This window comes from Medicago truncatula, chromosome 8, assembly GCF_003473485.1.
Source record: "Medicago truncatula cultivar Jemalong A17 chromosome 8, MtrunA17r5.0-ANR, whole genome shotgun sequence".
In the NCBI taxonomy this organism is placed as follows: Eukaryota; Viridiplantae; Streptophyta; class Magnoliopsida; order Fabales; family Fabaceae; genus Medicago; species Medicago truncatula.
Genome location: NC_053049.1, coordinates 293,027 through 315,549, shown reverse-complemented (window position 1 = coordinate 315,549; position 22,523 = coordinate 293,027). Strand labels below are relative to the sequence as shown.

The 22,523-nt window shown below is 34.8% G+C and overlaps 1 protein-coding gene across 4 annotated transcripts; it reads left to right on the top strand.

Annotated features, from left to right (window-relative positions):
* Window positions 1-762: 762 nt before the first annotated feature.
* Window positions 763-22,479, top strand: LOC11429926 (CCR4-NOT transcription complex subunit 1). Of its 4 annotated transcripts, none has more exons than XM_024772324.2 (51): window positions 763-1,008; window positions 1,584-1,881; window positions 2,049-2,280; window positions 2,606-2,945; window positions 3,056-3,169; window positions 3,265-3,393; window positions 3,467-3,658; window positions 3,751-3,945; window positions 4,088-4,225; window positions 4,383-4,505; window positions 4,592-4,848; window positions 5,526-5,629; window positions 6,602-6,696; window positions 6,772-7,002; window positions 7,775-7,936; window positions 8,064-8,142; window positions 8,265-8,332; window positions 8,538-8,683; window positions 9,127-9,235; window positions 9,318-9,464; window positions 9,548-9,595; window positions 9,678-9,806; window positions 9,892-10,113; window positions 10,200-10,331; window positions 10,424-10,509; window positions 10,597-10,702; window positions 11,282-11,377; window positions 11,511-11,663; window positions 13,436-13,618; window positions 13,710-13,924; window positions 14,007-14,139; window positions 14,226-14,351; window positions 14,771-14,815; window positions 15,003-15,080; window positions 15,295-15,411; window positions 16,307-16,433; window positions 16,516-16,616; window positions 16,690-16,815; window positions 16,920-17,003; window positions 17,802-17,948; window positions 18,039-18,170; window positions 18,251-18,274; window positions 18,376-18,522; window positions 19,566-19,627; window positions 20,230-20,383; window positions 20,522-20,713; window positions 20,806-20,910; window positions 21,102-21,236; window positions 21,512-21,763; window positions 21,905-22,006; window positions 22,114-22,479. In XM_024772324.2, exons 1-51 carry the CDS (start codon window positions 886-888, stop codon window positions 22,252-22,254), a joined length of 7,182 nt encoding a protein of 2,393 aa, XP_024628092.1. In that variant the 5' UTR covers window positions 763-885; the 3' UTR covers window positions 22,255-22,479. The 4 variants fall into 4 exon arrangements, with proteins under 4 accessions (XP_024628092.1, XP_039684486.1, XP_024628091.1 ...); XM_039828552.1 differs by having other exon boundaries at window positions 764-1,008; window positions 8,070-8,142; window positions 21,488-21,763; XM_024772323.2 differs by having other exon boundaries at window positions 764-1,008; window positions 16,690-16,791; window positions 21,488-21,763.
* The last annotated feature ends 44 nt before the right edge of the window (window positions 22,480-22,523 follow it).

The following is a 22,523-nucleotide window of genomic DNA, read 5'->3' as shown; positions in this document are numbered from 1 at the left end:
ATATACATCAAAATAGGCTTCAAAATGGGAAAAAATATGTATTTTTTAAAGTGACAATAATGGGATGATTTGTGGATTAATATTGGGGGTTGTGTAGTTTAAATGGTTTGAGCAAATTGTTGAAGGAGTTGGAGGAGTTAAAAGACTAAGATGGTGAAGGAGAAAATATAAATTTAAATTTGATTATTAATTTGTTTATAAACCTCTAAAAATAATAATTTGTCTATTAGAAATAATAATTATTGTCACTTTAAAAATACACATTTTTCCCTATTTTGATGTATATATGTATGTAGTTTTTCCAAACTCCAAAATTAATAGTTAGCTTTAATATTTAACTATTAATTGTTTTTTTAAGAAAAAAATAATATAAATTTTTAAGTTTGGGGGGCATTTTGCACATAAGTGCAAAACTTCAGGGGGTTATTTGCAAAACGTCATGTTCACTAACTGAAAAATTTGACGGAGGGGGTAAATTGACTAACGTTGTGAAATTTCAGGAGGTAATTGAAGTTTTGTTAATTTCAGGGGGGTAATTGATGAAACTTACAATTTCAGGAGGGAAATTGACTATTTACTCATTAAAAAATAGGACACATGGCTCATTCATATTGAATGTGTTGAAAAGTGTGTTAATGAGCGTGTTACTAGCATTTCTCTTAAAAAAAAAACATTAGAAAATCATAATCAGTGTTACACAATAGTACATACCCAAATGAAAATGGCCCAAAGCTATCCCAAAAAAACAATAAATAGGCTCTGTCTCTCTTTCTCTCTCTCTCTAGAAACCCAAATCTTCACTGAAATCTCTCTCGCACTTTCTCTCTCTCTCTAGCATTCGATTTATGCTCTTTCTCTCGCATCACTTCCCGATCGCTTCCTCCGATGACTCTCGTTTCCTCGCCAACTATGGCAACCTTTTCATCCACAGCTTCCAATCAGATTCGATTTCTGCTCAACTCATTGAATCAACTCAACTTTGACTCTGTTCTTCAACAACTCTCTCAGGTAATCATTTCGATTCTTTTCAGTATATGGGTTTGTGTTCAAATTTAACAATTTGCGATTGTTCTGTTTTTGATCGGGGAAATTTATTCATTTTTTATGTCGGATTTTATTGGGGAAATTTAAAAATGCGATTTTAGGTTAAATTCGTTTCTGGGTCGGTGTTAAAATGCGATTTTTTAGGTTAATTTGTTTTTTGGGTTATGCTGTTTTTCCGGTGGTGATTGTTAAATCTGGTGTAAGGATTTTAATTTTAATTTTTTGGTTTGTTGTAGTTAAATATACTGTGTGAAATTGATGTAACATGTGGGTTTTTTGGATTTAAGTTTACTCTGTGGTGATTTTACAACAATGTATTTATACCATTTTATGCCAAGTTATTTGCTCTTGCAACACCGACACTTCTGATTAAAGGCGTGCCTGCTATCTGTTACGTGTCAGTGTCTGTCTTGTGACCGGTGCATTTTGTTTTTCTTTCCTCTTTCTGGATGTTCTATATGCTATTCTATACTCTGCATTTTTGTTTATCTCTAGTTTAAATTTAATCTGACTGGGCTGGTTATCGACATTGTTGACAGTTCACCGAGTTTGGAACAGTTGGATGCATTTTGTTGCTACAAACCTGCTTGGATCACTTTAGTTATGTCGGAAGAGATATAAAAGATATGCAACATGAGCCAATTCTGGCGGCAGTCGTTAAGTACCTATTGGACAGACCTAACTTCAGCACAGTGTTTTCTGAGTCAATGAAGAATGTAGATGTTAATGATAGCTTTCTCAAAAGCTTTTGTAATGGATTACATTTGTCCTTATTGGAAAAAATTGCCATCAGTCTTGCTTTATCAGATTCTGACAATCCCGATGTCAGGCAATGTGGTAAGCATGAAGTCAATTTCTCCATTAATTCTTTGCATAATGTTATCCCTACATCCTTTTTACATGACAAATGATGCTGATATCTTCTTGCAATGTTAGTTCTACGTCTATTTTCATATTACAATTCTACTATTTTACATTTGACCTACATTATCACTGCTTTGTAGGCAAGCATTTTTGCATGGCTCAGATTGAAGAATTGTGTGCCAATCCCGGTTCTTTGAGTTTCCATGAGCAAATTCACAGTGTTATCATGTTCCTCAGGCATTCTGAGGGTCTTTCTGAGCATGTAGATTCCTTTATGCAGCTATTATCGCTGGTGCAGGTCAAGGACACACCTCCTTTTGTTTTGACCCCGTTGCTACCTGATGAGATGCACGAGGCTAATATTTTACGGTGGTAAGTTACTTAGTTATCCCTGTTGTCTGGTTGTGTAGAAGACAATTGGGTTAATTACTGCATAGTTACTGCTTACCTTTATAGTCTACAGCTTGTCATTCTGTCAACTAGTTTATAAACCTATTCTAACGAATGAAATAATTGGTTAAGATGAAACCTCTGTATTGTGAATTAATTTTAAAAGGCAGGTGAGTTAAAACTAGTATCGTAACTACTTCTGAACATAATTTTATGTTTTCATATTAGTTGAAGCATTAGATTAGCTTACCAAGTTGCCACATGTATTGATGACATGTCTGTTTAATACCTTTCCTGTATTCTACAGGAATTCAGAGTTCCTCCATGAGTGTGAAGAAAACGATTTTGATGCTATTTTGGCAGACATACAAAAGGAAATGAACATGGGGGACATTGTGAAGGAACTAGGTTATGGATGCACAGTTGATGTCTCGCAGTGCAAGGAAGTACTGTCACTCTTCTTACCTTTGACTGATAATATGCTCTCTAAATTACTTGGTGCTATTGCACACACGCATGCTGGGATGGAGGATAACCAGAGCACATTCTTAACTTTCGGCGCGGCCCTTGGATACAACAACCTGTCCGAGTTACCACCACTCAACTCTTGGAATATTGACGTGTTGATAGATACAGTCAAGAATCTTGTGAGTTTTCTTAAATAAAAGGTGCCCATTTTGTTGCAAGGTTTTTTTCAGTTATTGGAATAAATTAATTGAACACATTCCTTTTCCGTGATTTCTCATATCTCTTACAGGCGCCACAAACCAATTGGGTCCGGGTTATTGAAAATCTTGATCATGAAGGATTTTACCTTCCCAGTGAAGAAGCATTCTCTTTTCTTATGTCTGTTTATAAACATGCCTGCAAGGTAATATGCTGGATTCCTGGTGCTTAACTGATGAACATGACACATGTAACCTCTTTGACATGCAATTCTTAAATGTTTGAAATTGCATCTTGCAGGAACCATTTCCCCTCCATGCCATCTATGGGTCTGTCTGGAAAAATACCGAGGGTCAGCTGTCTTTCCTCAAACATGCCGTATATGCACCACCAGAAATATTTACCTTTGCACACTCTGCGAGGCAACTGGTATGATTCTCTTTCTGCATATCTATTGTTTCTTGTTCCCAACTGCAAATTTTTACTAAAATTTCCTATGCAGGCTTATGTTGATGCGATCAATGGCCACAAGCTTCAGAATGGACATGCAAATCATGCATGGCTGTGTATTGACCTTTTGGATGTCCTCTGCCAGCTAGCTGAGAAGGGTCATGCCAGTGTTGTTTGGTCAATCCTTGATTATCCCCTGAAACGCTGTCCAGAAATTTTGCTTCTTGGAATGGCACATGTTAATGTACAAATTCATAGACTCGTATTCGATTACTTTTGCATAGTGTTCCTTTTCCACGTCCTTTCTTTTTATGAAGTTCACATTTGTTCTTGCAGACTACTTACAACCTCTTCCAGAGAGAAGTATCTATGATTGTTTTTCCCATGATAGTAAAAAGTGATGCTGGCAGTGGAATGATTCTACACCTTTGGCACATTAATCCCAATCTGGTCCTGCGAGGCTTTATGGATTCTCAAAACATCGATGTAGACAGCATTGCGAAAATTGTGGACATCTGCCAAGAGCTTAAGGTGGTTCTCATCTAAAGTGTGAACATTTCATGAGTCACTTTGGTTATAGATAGTGTTGACGGTCATGATTTTTCTTCTTGGAACTTTTCATATTGACTTTGTTATTGTTATTTACATTATTTAACTGTTGCTAATTTTCCAGATTCTATCATCAGTGGTCGAAATTATTCCCTCTTATTATAGTGTAAGGTTAGCAGCTGTTGCTTCAAGTAAAGAAATTCTTGACCTTGAGAAGTGGTTGAGTAACAACTTAACTACATACAAGGATGCCTTCTTTGAGGTAATCTTGCCACCCCCACATCCTGATTTCTGATTTATCAAAACACCAGCAGTTGCAGTACACATTTAGACAGTCTTCTCATAGTGTGCGTTTAAGTTATACCGGTCAGAATATATTGCAGAAGAATAGTGGCTGACATTATAGGCTTACTTTGCAGGAGTGCCTGAAGTTCTTGAAGGAAGTCCAAGCTGGCGGATCACAAAATCTATCTGGCCAATCTTTTAATCAGCCTGGTGGTGTTCTGAATCTTTCTACTGAGACAACTGCTACATTCTTGAAGGTTCTACTCGGATCAATGGTTTTATCCTTATGCTGGTCACGTCTAATTTTCAGTTTTATCTGAGATCTTACTTTGTCTAATTACAGGTTCTTAAATCTCATACTGACCTGGTTACCTCTGGACAACTTTCTGAGGAGTTGGAGAGGTTGAATATATCTATTATAGATTCAAATCCAAGGCTTCAAAATAGTGAAACTACTGATTCATCTACTTCTGATACCACATTTTCGCAAGAAGTTGAAAACGAAGCAAACGGTATCTTCAAAGATATGTATCATGATGTGATTACTGTCACTAAAATGGTGGAAATGCTAATTGAACGCAAGGAATCTTCTTCGGAAAGGTGATGTCCTTTAAAAGTTTTGCACCTGGCTTATTTGACACTGCATTTTTGTAAGCTGACTAATCCAGGTGTTTTGTGAACCTTTTGGATGAAAAACTGTCTTCCTTTTCTTTTTTGTAAAAACTTGTTGGGGATTAGACACCATTCATCAAGATTCTGTTAGCTCACTCCTATATGTAATACCCTTAAACCTTTCAATTGCCATATGTAAAGGAAATAGCATGTTTTCAAGGTCTGTCTGTACCCTGTCATCTCATGTCTACAACTTCAGTTACTGTGTAGCACTATATGCTTTTATAATTACCCGAAATCATTCATAAAAACAATGCAGTTCTAAACCATTTGGAGATCATAATCCAAGAATCAAATACTCTTCAATTTTTCTACTTACGACCTTGCCTGAGTTGATAACCTGTCTATGTTGTTCATAAATAGAATAAGTTATCTATTACTAGATGGGTTCTTTCTGTTTTTTATATCCAGATATGGGTTCTTTCTGTTATTTATATGTTTAAAGGAGAGTTCGATTGGAAAATTTGCAAGTATTTATACTTGGCGAAAATGTGTGAAGAGTGATTATTCGATCTCTCTATCTTTATATGTTTCTGATTAGAGAAACTATTATGCGATCTATGGCTTAATATTAATATTCTGTCAATGTTTGTCTGTCTTAACAGGGAGAGATCAATTTTTGAGTGCATGATTGCAAACTTGTTTGACGAGTATAAGTTTTACCCAAGGTATCCAGAACATCAACTGAAAATTGCCGGGGTTGCCTTTGGTAAGTTTATCTTTAGGTACACTGTAAATGGTGAAAATTTAACTCAATTTTTTTTATCAACTATACTCGGTTTCTACTATAATCTGGGGTAGTACATTGCATCTTATACGGAAAATATTGTTGTACAACAATGAATTATACTTGGTGTTGAGGCTGATGTGCAAGAATTTCATAATTTGAGCTCGAGACAGGTTTTTTTGAGCCTGGTTTGAAGCTCAAGCTTGATTTGAATTTGAGATTTTCCTACAGGTCAAGTTAATTTAAGATGTTTCAATGAGGTCTTGAGCACACGTCTACCAGTAAATCCTATATATATATATATATTTTTTTTTTTTTTTTACAAAATAATAAATAAATCTCTCGAGTCAAGTTGAGCTTTTACCATTCGAGTGGACAACACAACACCTTTTATTCATTTTATTTTGAGTTATTCCATTTGGTTGCCACTTATTTACACTACTATTATCTTACAGTTCCTTGAATTATTTATTGAGATATTTAAACAACAATATGTAAACACATTTTCAACTTTTATCGTTATTAGTGGTGTACATTGAATTGAAGTATTATGTCCAAATTGCTTATTAATGGAAATGTGTTCTGATAAATTGTTTTCGGTGACAAAATAGATTTAAAAATGAGCATGAGATGGCGCCCATCAAATATTTTCTTTAAGAAATATCTTTTGTTGGTGATATTGGATTTTTTTTGTTTTGCTTAGTTTAATGTTATTGAGATTTGAACTAATTGGAGACTTGTAATGCTTATATTAAAATGATTCTTGTATTCAGGACATATAAATTAAGATTTCATGATTTCTTCATCATTGTGGTTTACAATATTAACATTTTGATTTTTGAGTGGGCATGCTGGTTACTTTAGCTATCATTCCACAGTGCACAATTTTGGAACTATATGGTTATGTATTATTTTATTACAATTACAATTTTTTATTTTTTTTATATATATTAGGTTCTGTGATCAAGCATCATCTTGTGACACATCTCTCTCTTGGGATAGCTCTTCGATATGTTCTCGATGCATTGCGCAAGCCTGCAGATTCTAAAGTATGTTGTTTTGAAGCGTGGTTTTCATTTAAGTTCCATTTCATGTCTGCTTGACCGCGCCTTTGTATGTTACAGATGTTCATGTTTGGAAGTTTGGCATTGGAGCAGTTTGTTGATCGTCTTGTTGAGTGGCCACAATATTGCAATCACATTTTGCAAATATCCCATTTGCGCAGCACGCATTCAGAAATAGTTACTTTAATTGAACAGGCTCTTGCTAGGATATCCTCTGGTCATACAGATGTAGATGGGATGAGCCATACTTCTGTTATCAGTAACCATAGTTCTACATTTGGTCATGTAGAGGTAAAAGTAAAATCCTTGTTTCTCCTATTTGTTTGTAATTGATGTCATTTTTTTTTATAGCCATGGCTCCGATTTAAGGATTTGATTTTTTTAGAGGTAGGTCAGTGCAGTTAATCTTAGAAGCTGTATTATTGTGTTAAAGTTAATTTTGACCAGCCTAGTCAATTGGCATAATTAATTCTGAAGTGTTTTTGTTTGTCACTAACATTTGATGATCAGTTCTACAATAGATGGTCGTTGATGGTTATTCTGCAGAAACCTGTTGTAGTGGTGTTTGTTTCTTTGTAGAAATTATAGGGGTTACAATCCCACATTTATCAGAGACGTGGCCAAAGTAGTTCTTATAAGGCTCGGTAATACGCTTCCCTCAAGTTGGTTGAGTTAGGCCTTCCCAAATTCTGATATGGGGTATCTGAGTCTATCCTCGATCTGATATTGTTGAGCCAACCAAAGATGGCTTGATTATGGAAATGGCCAAAGTAGTTCTCCACCTGGCCTGAACATTCTTCACCCATTTAACTAACTTATGCAGTTGATTTAACCAAGTCCATATACTGACAGTAGGAAAAGAAACCAATTATGGAATCTGGATATGCCATGCAAGCACTGGTCATTGGTGCCTTAAATTGTGTGAATCTTAGTAAATGTTATTGCTTGTTGATAAGGTTATAACAGAAGTATACTATGTTGTGTCCTTGTAACTCCCAATTTTATTCCTGTCCTTGTATACTTTGAGATGATGATTTTGTTTTATGCCCTGTACCTTTTGCAGATTTCTGGCTCTGGCATCACACAACCTGGACAGAGACGTGAAAATCATTTGGATGATCGTCAGAAGACCTCTGTTGGTTCATCTACAGATATGAAGCCACCATTAGCGTCTATAGGGCAATCTCCAGTAATTACACCGACCGACGCTCCTAGTGCCAATAAGGTACTATACTTCCATCATGTTTTTTGAGCATGATATGATTGGTGTGATCTACCCCATCTCTATTTCTGTCTTTTGGTATTATTACTTGTATTGTTTCGGTGACTTTATTTTCTTGCTACTGTTGCAGCCGCAGCCAATGTTATCATCATCATCTCCTGGTTTTGTCCGTCCGTCCCCATCCCCGTCCCGTGGATCTGCTTCTGCCAGTATGTTTCTGCTACTTGTGAACAATTCCTTTTGATTACTCAAGGGCATAAGTATTGGGCTTTCTTTCTGCTCTCATTTTCTAATTTTATGCTGTCTTTCTTTGATCTGTTGATTGATGTAGAGTTTGGATCTGCCTTGAATATTGAAACTTTGGTTGCTGCTGCAGAGAAAAGAGAAACTCCTATTGAGGTGCTCTAGCCATTTACAAGAAATTGATTGTTTATATTTATGTTCAGTAGTTTAGATCATGAACCGTTTTAATTTTGTGCTTATGAAGAGTGTAGTAGTATTATTGTTTTTCATCTTCTGCCTATGTCAGTTTAATGAGTTGTTTAAATGTAACTAGCTTTACTTCTATGTGCATTCATTTTATCTTTGTCTTTGCCATAAATAGGCTCCAGGATCAGAGGTCCAGGACAAGATATCGTTTATAATTAATAATATCTCTTCTACTAACATCGAAGCCAAATCAAAGGAGCTCACAGAAATTTTGAAAGAGCAGTACTATCCATGGTTTGCCCAGTATATGGTCATGAAAAGGTACACATACTCTGTAATTGAATCATGTAATTAGCTTGTAATTTTTTTTATCAATGTAAACTTATGTACATGGGGTTGTAATGTGCTGATAATAAGTATAGTATGGGTTTCATAGAGATTAGTTCGGCAAGGAAGTTAAAGATTGACTGTTGATACTTGATGTAACATACATATTTTCGAAACTCCAAAATTTGGTTTTGGACAAGTTTTATGTTATACTCCGGGGATAAAAAGCTCAATTGACAATATAGTCCTATATTACCTTCAAGATTAACTGAACCAATGATTAATAACTGATCTGTTGACACAACTTGAACATGGAAATAGGACTATTTTACATGGCTTTTGTGCATATATACTATGTCCTTTTCTTTATATTATATCATATTAGCTGTTGTATATTTTAGATACCTCCACTTATACAAATTGATTCTTTTTGGTAGAGCAAGCATTGAGCCGAATTTCCATGACATGTACCTGAAATTTCTGGACAAAGTTAATTCAAAGGCTTTGAACAAAGAGATTGTTCAGGCAACATACGAAAATTGCAAGGTTTGAGCCATGTTACTGTTCCCTTCTTGTGATTGAACTGAAGATGTGCGAAAAGTTTGAAATAATACAGTGTACTCTTCAGGTTCTTTTAGGATCAGAACTCATAAAATCAAGTTCAGAAGAGCGTTCCTTGCTTAAAAATCTTGGTAGCTGGCTTGGGAAGTTGACAATTGGACGGAATCAGGTTTTGAGGGCTCGTGAAATAGATCCCAAATCTCTGATTATAGAGGTAATATCCCAATTGAATATATTTTAAGAGGTAACGACATTTCAATTTGTAGTGTACTTATCAAGTTGTATTGCATGTTGTAGGCATATGAGAAGGGGCTGATGATTGCTGTTATTCCGTTTACTTCAAAGGTAGAATTCTTAATTGTGATAAACTATTTTGATGGTCATGTTTAATTTTGTGCTTAATTTATCATTCAATTTTATGTTGTAGGTCCTTGAACCATGCCAAAGCAGTCTTGCTTATCAACCCCCTAATCCTTGGACCATGGGCATTTTAGGATTGCTTGCTGAGATTTGTTCAATGCCAAACTTGAAAATGAACCTCAAGTTTGACATAGAGGTTACTATCTCTTATTTCCTTCTTAAATTGTTGTTCTAGTCACATTTCTCTCTTACCTAATTGTTCAAATCCTTGTGTTATACAGGTTTTATACAAAAATCTTGGTGTAGATATGAAGGATGTCACACCAACTTCTCTTCTGAAGGATCGTAAAAGAGAAATTGAAGGAAATCCCGATTTCTCTAATAAAGATGTTGGGGCATCTCAATCACAAATGATTTCTGATATAAAACCTGGCCTTGTTCCTCCAGTAAATCAGGTGGAGCTACCGCCTGAAGTCTCCAATCCATCTAATATGCTGTCTCAGGTTTGTTTTCCTTACTTTATCTGGGGTTTTGGCTACTGTTTCTGTTAAACTATATATTGTATTTTAAATGTTTCTTGGGTGGATAGTATGCTGGTTCTCTTCATATTTCCACCGGAACGATGATGGAAGATGAGAAAGTAGCACCTCTGGGCTTGCCTGATCAACTACCTTCTGCTCAAGGACTGATACAAGCAAATACTACCCCAGCATCTTTCCAGGTTAAAATTGAAACTTGTTTTTCTTCTTTCTTGGACCATGTATACCCGACTTTGTATCCTCATCATAATTGATGATTGTTTTTCGTTCATAGCTCCCAACTCAGATACAAAGTATTGGAACTCATGTTATTATAAATCCAAAGCTCAGTGGTTCTGGATTACAGATTCATTTCCAAAGGTATGGAGTTCTTACCATATTCTTCTGGTACTTATCTGACTGTACTTGTTGGTCGAACTTTATATATTTAAATTTTATTTATTACAGAGTGGTGCCCATTGCGATGGACAGAGCCATCAAAGATATAGTGTCCAGTATTGTGCAGCGCAGTGTTTCCATAGCAACCCAAACAACAAAGGAACTTGTTTTGAAGGTTGATATTTCAGTGAAACCTTCTTGGATTTGGCTCTCTTTAACAAGTAGATAGTAAACTGAGAAAATCAAGGGTTGTTATTTTCAACAAACTCATGATTTCCTACGATGTACCTCAAATAATAACCATTAATTTCAACAAACTCATGATTTCCTACGATGTACCTCAAATAATAACCATTAATTTAATGGTCAAAGGTTGATATTAATTTTGACTTTATAACCATTAATTTCAACAAACTCATGGTTTCCTACGATATACCTCAAATAATAACCATTAAATTAACATAAATATATATATTACATTTCCTAATTTAATATTTGCTACAATGGAATGTTGTGATTTGTAATTTTTATCTTTTATAATTATGTCAATAGCTTTCTTTTTTGAGACATTTGATGAGGGAAGTGGAAATTTCAGTTGGAAATTAACAAGTCTCTAATGCATCATTGTCATTGGTTATGTGGGATATGGAAACAGCTGTTGTAGTCCCATTTCAACTTCTAACTGGCAGCCTTAATCTGCAATAGCCTGTTCTCAAATTGATCTTTGTTATTTAATTTACTCATATATTTGCAGGATTATGCCATGGAATCAGAGGAGAAACGTATTAAAAATGCTGCACACTTGATGGTTGCTAGTCTGGCTGGGAGTTTGGCTCACGTCACATGCAAAGTAATGCACGGAAATATGGCCATTAATCTATCCTTTTTTTTAAAAAAAAAAATCTGGGCAAGTTCTATTAGGATGACTCACTTTATAGGATCCTTACTGGCTTTTATCTTCTACTTCAATTTATTTCTTCCAGGAACCGTTACGGACATCAATATCAAATCAGCTGAGGACTGCACTTCAGAATTTAGGTATTGCAAATGAAATTTTGGAACCAGCTGTGCAACTTGTCACCAATGATAATCTAGATCTTGGATGCGCAGTCATTGAACATGCCGCTACTGACAAGGTTAGCTCTTCTTGATGGCATTTCCTGTAGTTAACGTTATTTGTGGGATGAATATCGTTTTTAAAAATATAAATAAATATCTGATTAAAGAATTAGAAGCGAATAAAAGAAGCGCGAGTGTGTTACATTATCCAAAAACAATTCATGATTCAAGATATGTTGCTACAAGCAAAGACCAGCTTTACACTCACACACTCCACACTTTCCACCATCACGACCTTCTCTTCCCTCTCCTCAATTCTTCAACTTAAAACCCAAGATATTGCTTTAAATTATAAGAAGATATACAATTTGGTCCCTTGAGTTTTCTGGTAAGTTAAAAATGTTTTAACACTTGGCACTTAAGTTAAAAATATTGAAACATTTTTTCAGTCGTTCCATAAGTCAGTTCAACTGGCAAAAATGTCAAAATTGTTAAGTCAGATGGCATGACAGGTTTGAACCCCGACACCTCCACTTGTGTGTGAAAATTTATGATGGTTTTGCCGATGGATGGTAGTAAGGAAAATTATGCTTATATTAGTTCTCCGATATAACATTTAATCTTAGAGGTATTCACACCATGGTTAAGGTGATGTATCATTTATCCATGATTATTTTCATTACTGAACTTTTTTTAGCTGTTCAACTTGTATTTGTGAACCACCCATTGGTGACCCATACATAGTGTTTTTGGGTTTGTAATGATGGGCATTTAACAAATTCTCGCCTTTCCTGTATGTGATTATTTGGTTTTCTTGTGAAACATTTCCGACATTATAATTAACTTTGGTGAAAAAAGGGGATGTATTGTGTAGATAGTGGCATTCCTTTGATATCGGTGAAAAAAGGGGATGTATTGTGTAGATAGTGGCATTCCTTTGATATCGAGGACTACTAAGAATAAGTTTAAATCATTATCCAAGGAAATACACTTTTGCCTGATTCTTGCTATCCTGATCAATTTAATCATTATATTTTTTTTGTGACTTCATCAAGGGCAAGCCTAGGTGCAATTTAAGAATGCTGCCTTGTGATTTGGAGGTCACAGATTCAACAGTCTCCCCACTTATTGGTGGGAGGAGGTTAAAGCTGTGTACATCTACCTTCCCAGCCTTGTACTTTCGGTCACCCATTTTTTGTGTTAATGGAGTAATTTTGATAAATGACTTGTGAAGTTTAGTTTTTAGAGAACAAATGACTTATAGGGTCCATTTGTTACTTATTAAATTAAAAGTGATTTTCACAATGAATAATTTAGAGATTATATTTTAGAGATTTTATTCATATTCAGAATCTATTTTGCATTTGTTTACCGTAATAAAAATCATTTTTTTTAAATAAATAATTTAGTTTGTTTGGATACAACTATATAAAAGAGATTTTTTGTTACAAAATTAGTTCAATCTTTTGGCCCTTATTTTCTCTCTCTTAAAAAACATCTATTTTTTGAGAAGCTCTTGACAGCTTCTCATTTTAAGTTGTTTTTAGATTTTTTTAGAAAGCTGTAAGAAACGGATGCAATACTCTTAAAGTGTTATTTTAAAAAAAAAGTGTTTTTTCTTTTCTTAAAAAATCTATAACAAACGGGCTCATAAAGTTAGTAACTGGTTAATACCAGTGGCTATGATATCAGTTTCTTCTTTTTTTGAGTTTACAGTAGCTATGATATCATTTTTTTTTTTTTTTTGAGTTTACAGTGGTAAACATAGGGCAATTGTAATACTTGTTTTCTCCCCAAGTCTTTGTCTGTTTACCTGCTTGTTGACTTTGACGCTGCATACTATTTGTAGGCAATAAACACCATCGATACAGAGATTAGTCAACAGCTTTCGTTGAGAAAAAAGCATCGAGAAGGTATGGGTTCTACATTTTTTGATGCAAATTTGTATCCACAAGGTTCTATGGGTGGTGTTCCAGAGCCCCTGCGCCCCAAACCTGGTCAGCTGTCCCTGTCACAACAGCGTGTCTATGAGGTATTTAATTTCGCTCCTGTGTTAAACTATTTGACGAGCTTTAGAGCCTTGAAGAACACTACAAAGTTTAACTGCTTTTCATTTATATTAGGACTTTGTTCGACTTCCTTGGCAAAACCAGTCTAGCCAGAGCTCACATTCAATGTCTGCTGGCGCTGCTGTTCAATCTGCCACTAGTGGTCTCACTGGCACAAATGGTCCTGCACCGGGACAGATAAACCCTGGTTACTCCCTAAACACAGGATATGAGGGTGTCTCTCGACCGCTAGATGATATGCCAGAATCTAATTATGCTCAACATTTTAGGTGCGCAACTTTTGTTCAGCAAGTGGTGTAATTAAAATTTTACAAGTCTAATTTTATTTACAATCTGCATTTAATGTTTCAGTGCTTCGCCAATTCACATTAGAGCAGCTGACAATGTTTCCCAGCAGAGTTTGGAGAAAGACTCTGTTGCCTCATTTCCTTCAACTGCTTCCACCCCTGAGTTACACACGATGGATTCTTCAGATGCTGGGAAAGTGAGAATTTTATTTAAACAATGTAACTGCATAAATTCCTAATGTATCACAATTGGTGTCTAAGTCTGCTTCTATGCTATTGCAAGGAATCCGGAGCTTCTTCACAACCACTGATATCATCCGGTGCTGTTGAGCGCATTGGAAGTAGCTTCTTGGAACCCTCTCTCACTACAAGGGATGCTCTGGATAAATACCAAATTGTCGCACAAAAGGTTGTTACTGATCTTTATAGCTGCTTACAATATTTGTTCCTTTGCATATCCCGTTTTAGGAGTTCAGTATAAGCAATGTATTTTATCTCCTTGTAATTCTACACATGAATGCAAATATTTTTCAGAGTTGTACTTCATTTTGTGGCAGATGTTTCATTTTTTCTGATTGTGCTTTTGGTTGTTTAAGTTTCTTCTAGGAGCCATGAGTACTTTAGTCATACATGTATACTCCATCATATATTTTTTCCTGTTGGGCCTTGATGCACAAGCCTATATTTTTTCCTGCAGAATTGTTATAAAATTATATTTGAATTGGAGCCACTGGTTATGCCGTGAATTGTTGATTATTTATTTTTCTTGACTATTTTCATATCGAGTTTGCTATAGAGGTTTATTAACTGCCTGTGTGCCATTGTCAGTTGGAAGCTTTGGTCAACAATGATTCGAGGGAAGCAGATATTCAGGTACATTATTTTGCTTCACTTTTGGTACTTTGTTAATTATACATTCTTTTTAACCTAATTTGCAATTATATATAGACATCACCACTATAATTTTTATTTTTCTGTCTGGATAGTTTGTTTTTCCGTCTAGATTAGACAGGTCTTCTTCCCAAATTTTAATATCTGTTTTGGTTCTACTTATGTTTAGGGTGTCATTTCTGAGGTACCTGAGATCATACTCAGATGTGTTAGTCGAGATGAGGCAGCTTTAGCTGTGGCTCAAAAGGTGCGTTTTCTTTTACAGGGATTCAAGAATTATATTTAATGCGTAGTGCGAGATATATTATCCATAGTCAGTAGTTGGTTATTCCATAGTTGCATATTTTAAACCATGTCTTATGTCTGATACCCCACTTTCAGTAGGACCATGAATGGTTGTCAAATTATTTTCTATTCGAAAATCACCATCTATTGTTTTTTAATTTCTAATATATAAATAGGTTTTCAAGGGCTTATACGACAATGCTTCAAACAACGTTCATGTTTGTGCTTATCTTGCAATCCTGACTGCCATTCGCGATGTTTGCAAGCTTGCTGTCAAGGAGCTTACTAGTTGGGTATGTTTTGTTAACTGAAAGTTGTCAAGGAGAATTACAAATTTTTCTTTCCTTGTTTCTATGCAAAATTTTAGTTTTCTCACTTTTCCATTTTATAGCTATTTGTAGTTTGTTCACTGTGCATAAACTATTCTTCCTGTAACCTATTTGTAGTTTATTGTTTAAATAATTAAATTAAAAAACAAATGATTTAATTAGTGAAATTAAGAGCCCGTTTGTTATAGCTTATTTAAGAAAAAAAAATCACTTTTTTATTTAAAAAAAATAATCACTTTTAAGAGTATTGCATCCGTTTGTTACAGATTTAAAAAAAAAATGAGAATCTAAATGAAATCTAAAAACAGCTTAAAATGAGAAGCTAGTACCTTTTCAAAAAATATATTTTTTTTAGAGGAGAGAGAAAATATGGGTCAAAAGATTGAACTGATTTTGAAACAAAAAAAATTCCTTTTATATAGTTGTATCCAAACGAAGTAGCTAATTTTTTTTAAAAAAAAAGATTTTTATTAGGGTAAACAAACGCAAAATAGATTTTGATTTTTCGTAAAATCTCTAAAAAATAATCTCTAAATTATTCGATGTCAAAATCACTTTTATTTTAATCCATAACATATGGGCCCTAAATTAATTAAAATAACAGAAAAATTTAGTATTCACATAAAAACGTAAAAAATTGAGTTTGATGTGAGATAAAGAAAAGAAATACAATTTTATAAAATGAATAACAAGTTAAAGTCGAAAATGATGTTTTCCATAGTTGATACAACCTTCAGCGAGCTCACAACTAGATAAGTTACAAAAATAAAGTTCAATACAGTTGAGCTGAGGCATACATTCAATCAGTGATATTGTATATAATTTCTTCACTCATATGTACTGTGTATAATTCATGCAGGTAATTTACTCGGAAGAAGAAAGGAAATATAATAAAGATATTACTGTTGGTCTCATTGGCAGTGAACTGCTAAATCTAACCGAGTACAATGTTCATTTGGCAAAACTTATTGATGGGGGAAGAAATAGTATGTCAAAAGAGAATGCCTTTTATTGTTTTTCCTTTTTTGTGCTTTTATAATCTAACAACTTCACTGGTTAAATGTACAGAGGCTGCTACAGAGTTTTCAATATCTCTTCTTCAAACTTTGGTCATCGAGGAACCGAAAGTTATTTCTGAACTTCACAATCTTATTGATGCTTTGGCAAAGGTTTGTAATTATAATCTGAGTGGCTTCATTTTTTTGCCATCACCTCAAAATTTGACCATATTTTAATTTTCAGCTTGCCACAAAGCCTGGATATCCCGAATCGTTACAACAACTTCTTGAGATGATCAAGAACCCTGCTGCTCTATCTGCTAGTAATGTTGGAAAGGAGGATAAGGTGAGGCAATCAAGAGACAATAAGGTCAGATGAGATTAACATTTGCTGCACTGTTTCGTGCATATTTTTTACTTTAGCTTTTTGTTTTTGTGTGAAACATGATATTTTATCTGTTTCCATCAAATCAGGGTCCTGGTCTGCAAGTTGCAAACAGGGAAGCATTGAACATTGTAGATTCTGTTGAACCTGATCCTGCTGGATTCCGTGAACAGGTATCTTGACTTTGTAAATATTTGACAGGTCGATAGCTTGTCTCATATATGAACACCACAAAATGAAATACCCCTTTCATTTATGAAATAGCAGAATATTTACTGAAAAGGCGACTTCAGCAGAATAGCAGAAAGTGAAGTATAGAGAAATATCTCTTGATTGTCTACACTAAGAGCCCAAACCATATTGACCGTACAACACAAGTTTTATCCCGTCCTTTTCTCTTCACTCACCCTTTTTGTAGAACTACCCTTGTCCACTCTTTTCCCAGTGTAGCCCATAACTAGTGATCCAATGTTACTTTTCTGACATGGATTCCTATTATGTCCTTATAAGAGGAAACAGGGGAATGAATCAGATAAGTGAGAGTTCTATTTGTTGGAAGTTCTATTGCATTGAAATTGAAAAATAATGAAAAGATTAGTAGCTCATCTTGAGCATACAAAATGTAATTTGGAACCAGATATTTCCTTTGGAACTTCTGAACAATGTCCTTGTCTTTTTTATTTTTATTTTTTTTATTTTATTTTTATTTTTATATACTACAACTGCCTTGGTCTGAGTTTAAGAATTGGTAAAAGGCCACCCTTAAACAATAGTTAGAATATCAAACATGCCTTAACCCTAACAATTGTTGGAATATCAAATATGCCTTAACTCTGTACTTCAACATGGGTTCAATTGTTGGACCATAATTTTTTTATTAAAATATCTGTTGGTCTCAAATTTTTTTTTTCATAAGGAATAGATTATGCTCCCTGTCATCCTAATGATTACTTGTTATGTATGCGTTGTAGGTTTCCATGTTGTTTGCTGAATGGTATAGGATATGTGAACTTCCCGGTGCCAATGATACAGCTTCTACCCACTTCATCGTGCAGTTGCACCAGAGTGGGCTGCTTAAGGGAGATGATATGCCAGATCGCTTTTTCCGCCTGTTGATGGTGGCATTTCTTTCTTTATGCAACTTACCTTTTCATACTTTTGGCTAGGATTTTCAATTTGATCAATGTTCTTCTTTATCTTCTTTCCAGGAAATTGCAGTTGCACATTGCTTATCCACTGAGGGGATTAATTCAGGGGCACTGCAATCTCCTCAACAGATGCCGACAATGTCATTTCTCGCAATTGATATTTATGCAAAGCTTGTCTTCTCGATTTTGAAGGTTGTTAACTGTACTCTTCTTTTCCTTTCTCTTATTTGGAGTAGTTATCTTATTAGCAGTTTTGTGTGTTTTTGGGACAGGGATCAAGCAAACTTCTCTCCAAGGTATGGAATGTACTAAAGCATCAAATGCTGTCTGTCTCCCTCCCTCAGGCTCTCTTAATTCTGTTATTGTGGTCTAAAAACTGTATATTGCTTTCTGGCAGATTCTGGCAGTTACCGTCAGATTCATTGTAAAAGATGCAGAGGAGAAGAAGGTTTCTTTTAATCCAAGACCATTTTTCAGATTGTTCATCAATTGGCTTCTGGATCTCGGCTCACTTGAGCCTGTTACTGATGGTGCAAATCTGCAGGTGTTTGTCACTTTCATTAATCCTTCATTACTCTCTCTCCTTTTCCATCCTGGGTCAAAGATGGGACCAAATCCTTTTGCTCCATTAGTTTTTATTTTAGAAGGGTCATAATTTTGTTGCTGATGTTGACTTTGGTATTTTCCGTTTGTTAAAAAAACTGAAATTTATAGAAAAGGCTATGTGAACAAAGCCAAAGGTCTCATGAAGCAAAGCGTAACATTGATTAGAATCTTACATATATTTAATTTGTATTGATTTTCAAATAGGAGAGATATTTAAGCTAAATTGTAAGTTCAGAATCACAGCACAAAATGTTTAAATGATTTATGAAAGATATTTAAATGATAATAATATTTAGAGTGGCGAGTCCCTTGTTATTTCACAACTCATAATGATGTTAAACCAATTCTGCTTGGAATATGGAATTATGATAATAAAAATGTCATTGTTTACAGGTTTTTTTAACGGCATCATTGTTTACAGTTGATTGCATGTTTAGTGCTTCAACTGTTGTTAACATGTGATTGTGGTCCTTTTGTCAATTTTTGCTAAAATTGTCCTCAATTTTTTTTGCCTTCATTTTGATTTTCTACCCAAATTTGGAGTTTTATGAAATTGAGATATGAAATGACTGAAGATTTGTTGCAGTTTATAGAAATGTTATGAAATTATTTTGAATATTTAGAAGGATTTTGGTTTAAGTTGGATAAATTTAAAGAATTTTATAAGACGAGGTTGAAAAATTTGGATTTTTTGGTATGAAACTTGATATTTTGGTTGGTGAGTTTTGAGTCAGTTTTATAAATTGCGGATGTCAGACCTTGGTTAAATGCCAGAAGTCTGCCATATCTGCGATGACACCATTGCCCTTCACAAAATTGGCATAGTGGTTGCAAAAAATCAGCCACCTCAAGCTATACCATGACGGCCCAAGGCTGCTGTTTGACAACACTGTTGGGTGAAACTGGGGATTTCAAAATAAGCAAATCCAAATGCACAACAGTCATATGTATGTGACTAATACTCCTACATATATTTTGCAGATTTTGACTGCTTTTGCCAATGCATTTCATGCTCTACAGCCACTCAAAGTTCCTGGATTCAGGTTAGATTTAGAATTGTCTAGTAACTGCGCCAATAGTTGTCTGATTTGTATAGTTTGATGATAATTTTCTCATTGAATGATATTTGTGTCTTTTCTTTTAAACCATTTGTGTATTTTTGGTATGGAAATGTTGATATTGCTAAATTTATGAAGAATTCCTGTTTGTGGAAGATGGGAACAAGTGACCCTTTACTTCCCGTTCACTTTGTCGTAGCTTTCTTTATTAATGTTGTGATCCTATATCGATTTAGCATATATTGCCAATGTAGTTTTCATAATGCTTGGACAATCTTTGTCCTTTGAGTGATATTACATCTTGTGCTTTCTCGCTTTGCATCTTTATTTTTATGGTATGTTTGGTATTTGTGTGAATACGGATTAAATACCTTTTTTTGAGAAGTATTGTTTGAAGTTCCTTCTGGTTGATTTTTATGCATGATTTCACCACAGTAGTTGCCTTTAACAAATGTTTCTGAAACAAATAAATCATTTACTATCATATATTTTTGTTGTTTATATTCTTTTTGTTTAAACTTACGTTTGTTCATACACCCTGTGTAGTTTTACTATATAATTGGTTGTCATGTGGATTTTTTCCTCAGTTTTGCCTGGCTGGAGTTGGTTAGTCATAGGAGCTTCATGCCAAAAATGCTGACTGGTAATGGTCAAAAAGGCTGGCCTTATATCCAAAGGTTACTTGTAGATTTGTTCCAATTTATGGAGCCTTTTCTGAGGCATGCCGAACTAGGAGATCCGGTTTCTCTCTCTCTCTCTCTCTATATATATATATATATATATATATAATTCAATAATCAATTATGTGCTATCAACTCATTCTTCATGCCCAATAGTTCTTACACACATTTTTTGTTTGTTTTATTTTGTTATGATTAGGTCCGTGTTCTCTATAAAGGCACACTTAGGGTGCTCTTGGTGCTTCTTCATGACTTTCCAGAGTTCCTATGTGACTATCACTTTACCTTTTGTGATGTTATTCCTCCAAGTTGCATTCAGATGCGAAATATCATCCTAAGTGCATTTCCGCGTAGTATGAGGCTGCCAGATCCTTCAACTCCAAATTTGAAGGTCTTGGAAACCCGCATATCTTTTGAAATTTGTGTTGAAGTTAAGGAAGAATAAATTGACATTGCCTCATTGACTTGTGTTTTTGTATGCAGATTGATTTGCTTCAAGAAATAACTCAATCCCCTCGTATTCTTTCTGAGGTTGACGCTGTATTGAGAGCAAAGCAGATGAAGGCTGACATAGATGAATACCTTAAGGTACTCTGCCTCATTCTTTTCAAATTGCATTTCTATAATATGCGAGTTTGCGGACATTTTCTTCTATTCAATTCTTCATTCCTTTTCTGCTTTTTTCTTATTGATGAGGCTGCATACATGGACATAATTTTCAAAGTTTAAATTTTATTCTTATATTCATTTATTTATTTACTCAATCAAACTTTCTGCAGACAAGGCAACAGAGTTCACCATTTTTATCTGAATTAAAAGAGAAGCTACTCCTCTCACCCAATGAAGCTGCCTCTGCCGGCACTCGTTACAATGTGCCATTAATCAACTCCCTTGTACTGTATGTCGGGATGCAGGTGCTGTAAATTTGAAACTTAGATATTTTCAACCCGTCAATGATCACACATGTTCTCCAGTGATATTGAACTTTTAGATTGTAGTCTCAAAATTAACTTTTTGCTAAAAGCATGTTGATTATGAAACACTAAGCATAAATCAATCGTCTTGTTATGTGCATATTTATAATTTTCTTCTCTTGCTATTTTTTACTTAAACTTTAGTCAATGATCTGAAAGATTTCATAACATGTCTTTTTTTTTAAATGTAGAATGTTTGGGCTATTAATGTACAGGCAATCCAGCAGCTCGAGGGACGAACTCCCCATGCACAATCAGCAACAAATGCATTCCAACAGCATCTATATTCTCCTACAAATACAGATGTTATCGCTGCTTTGGATATTTTCCAGACACTAATCAATGACTTGGACACTGAAGGACGCTACCTTTTCCTAAATGCTGTTGCTAACCAACTACGTTATCCCAATACTCACACACACTACTTCTCCTTTGTCATCCTTTACCTGTTTACAGAATCAAACCAGGTTCACATGAACTTCAAATTTTCCAATTAAGTTTCTATTTTCAATTTATCTTGAACATCAACTGGCATGGACCAATTGAAGCGATTGATTTGTTTACAAAATTGTGGGCATGTATTAATACCTTGTGTCTTGACATGACAGGAAATAATTCAAGAACAAATTACAAGAGTCTTGCTAGAACGCCTCATTGTAAACCGACCTCATCCATGGGGCCTCCTCATTACTTTCATTGAGCTGATCAAGGTATTTTTTGTTGTTGCTGCTGCTGCTTTGTTTGTTAACTTGTTTAATACTTCCCTTGTTAGTCGATTGCAATTAACAAAATCCTTCCTTTTTGTTGTCATTGGCAGAACCTAAGGTATAATTTCTGGAACCGATCTTTCATAAGATGCGCACCAGAGATCGAAAAGCTTTTTGAATCAGTCTCGAGATCTTGTGGAGGTCCAAAACCTGTGGATGAGAGTATGGTCTCGGGTTGGGGTCTGACATAACTATATACTAAGTTGGTTTTTCTTTGTAATTTTGTTTAGGCTAGCTATCTCATAACAAACCATGCTAGACTGGCATATTTATGTACTGTTGATCGATCGTTCCAACATATGCTTTTTTTTTTTCTCATTGTAAATGATATAATTTTGTGAAGTGCTCTTTTTATCTTTTAACTATTTACAAGCTTCTCCAGACCATACTGGTCCATGCAAAGGGTTTGTTAACTATTTATGTACTGTTGATCGATCGTTCCAACATATGCTTTTTTTTT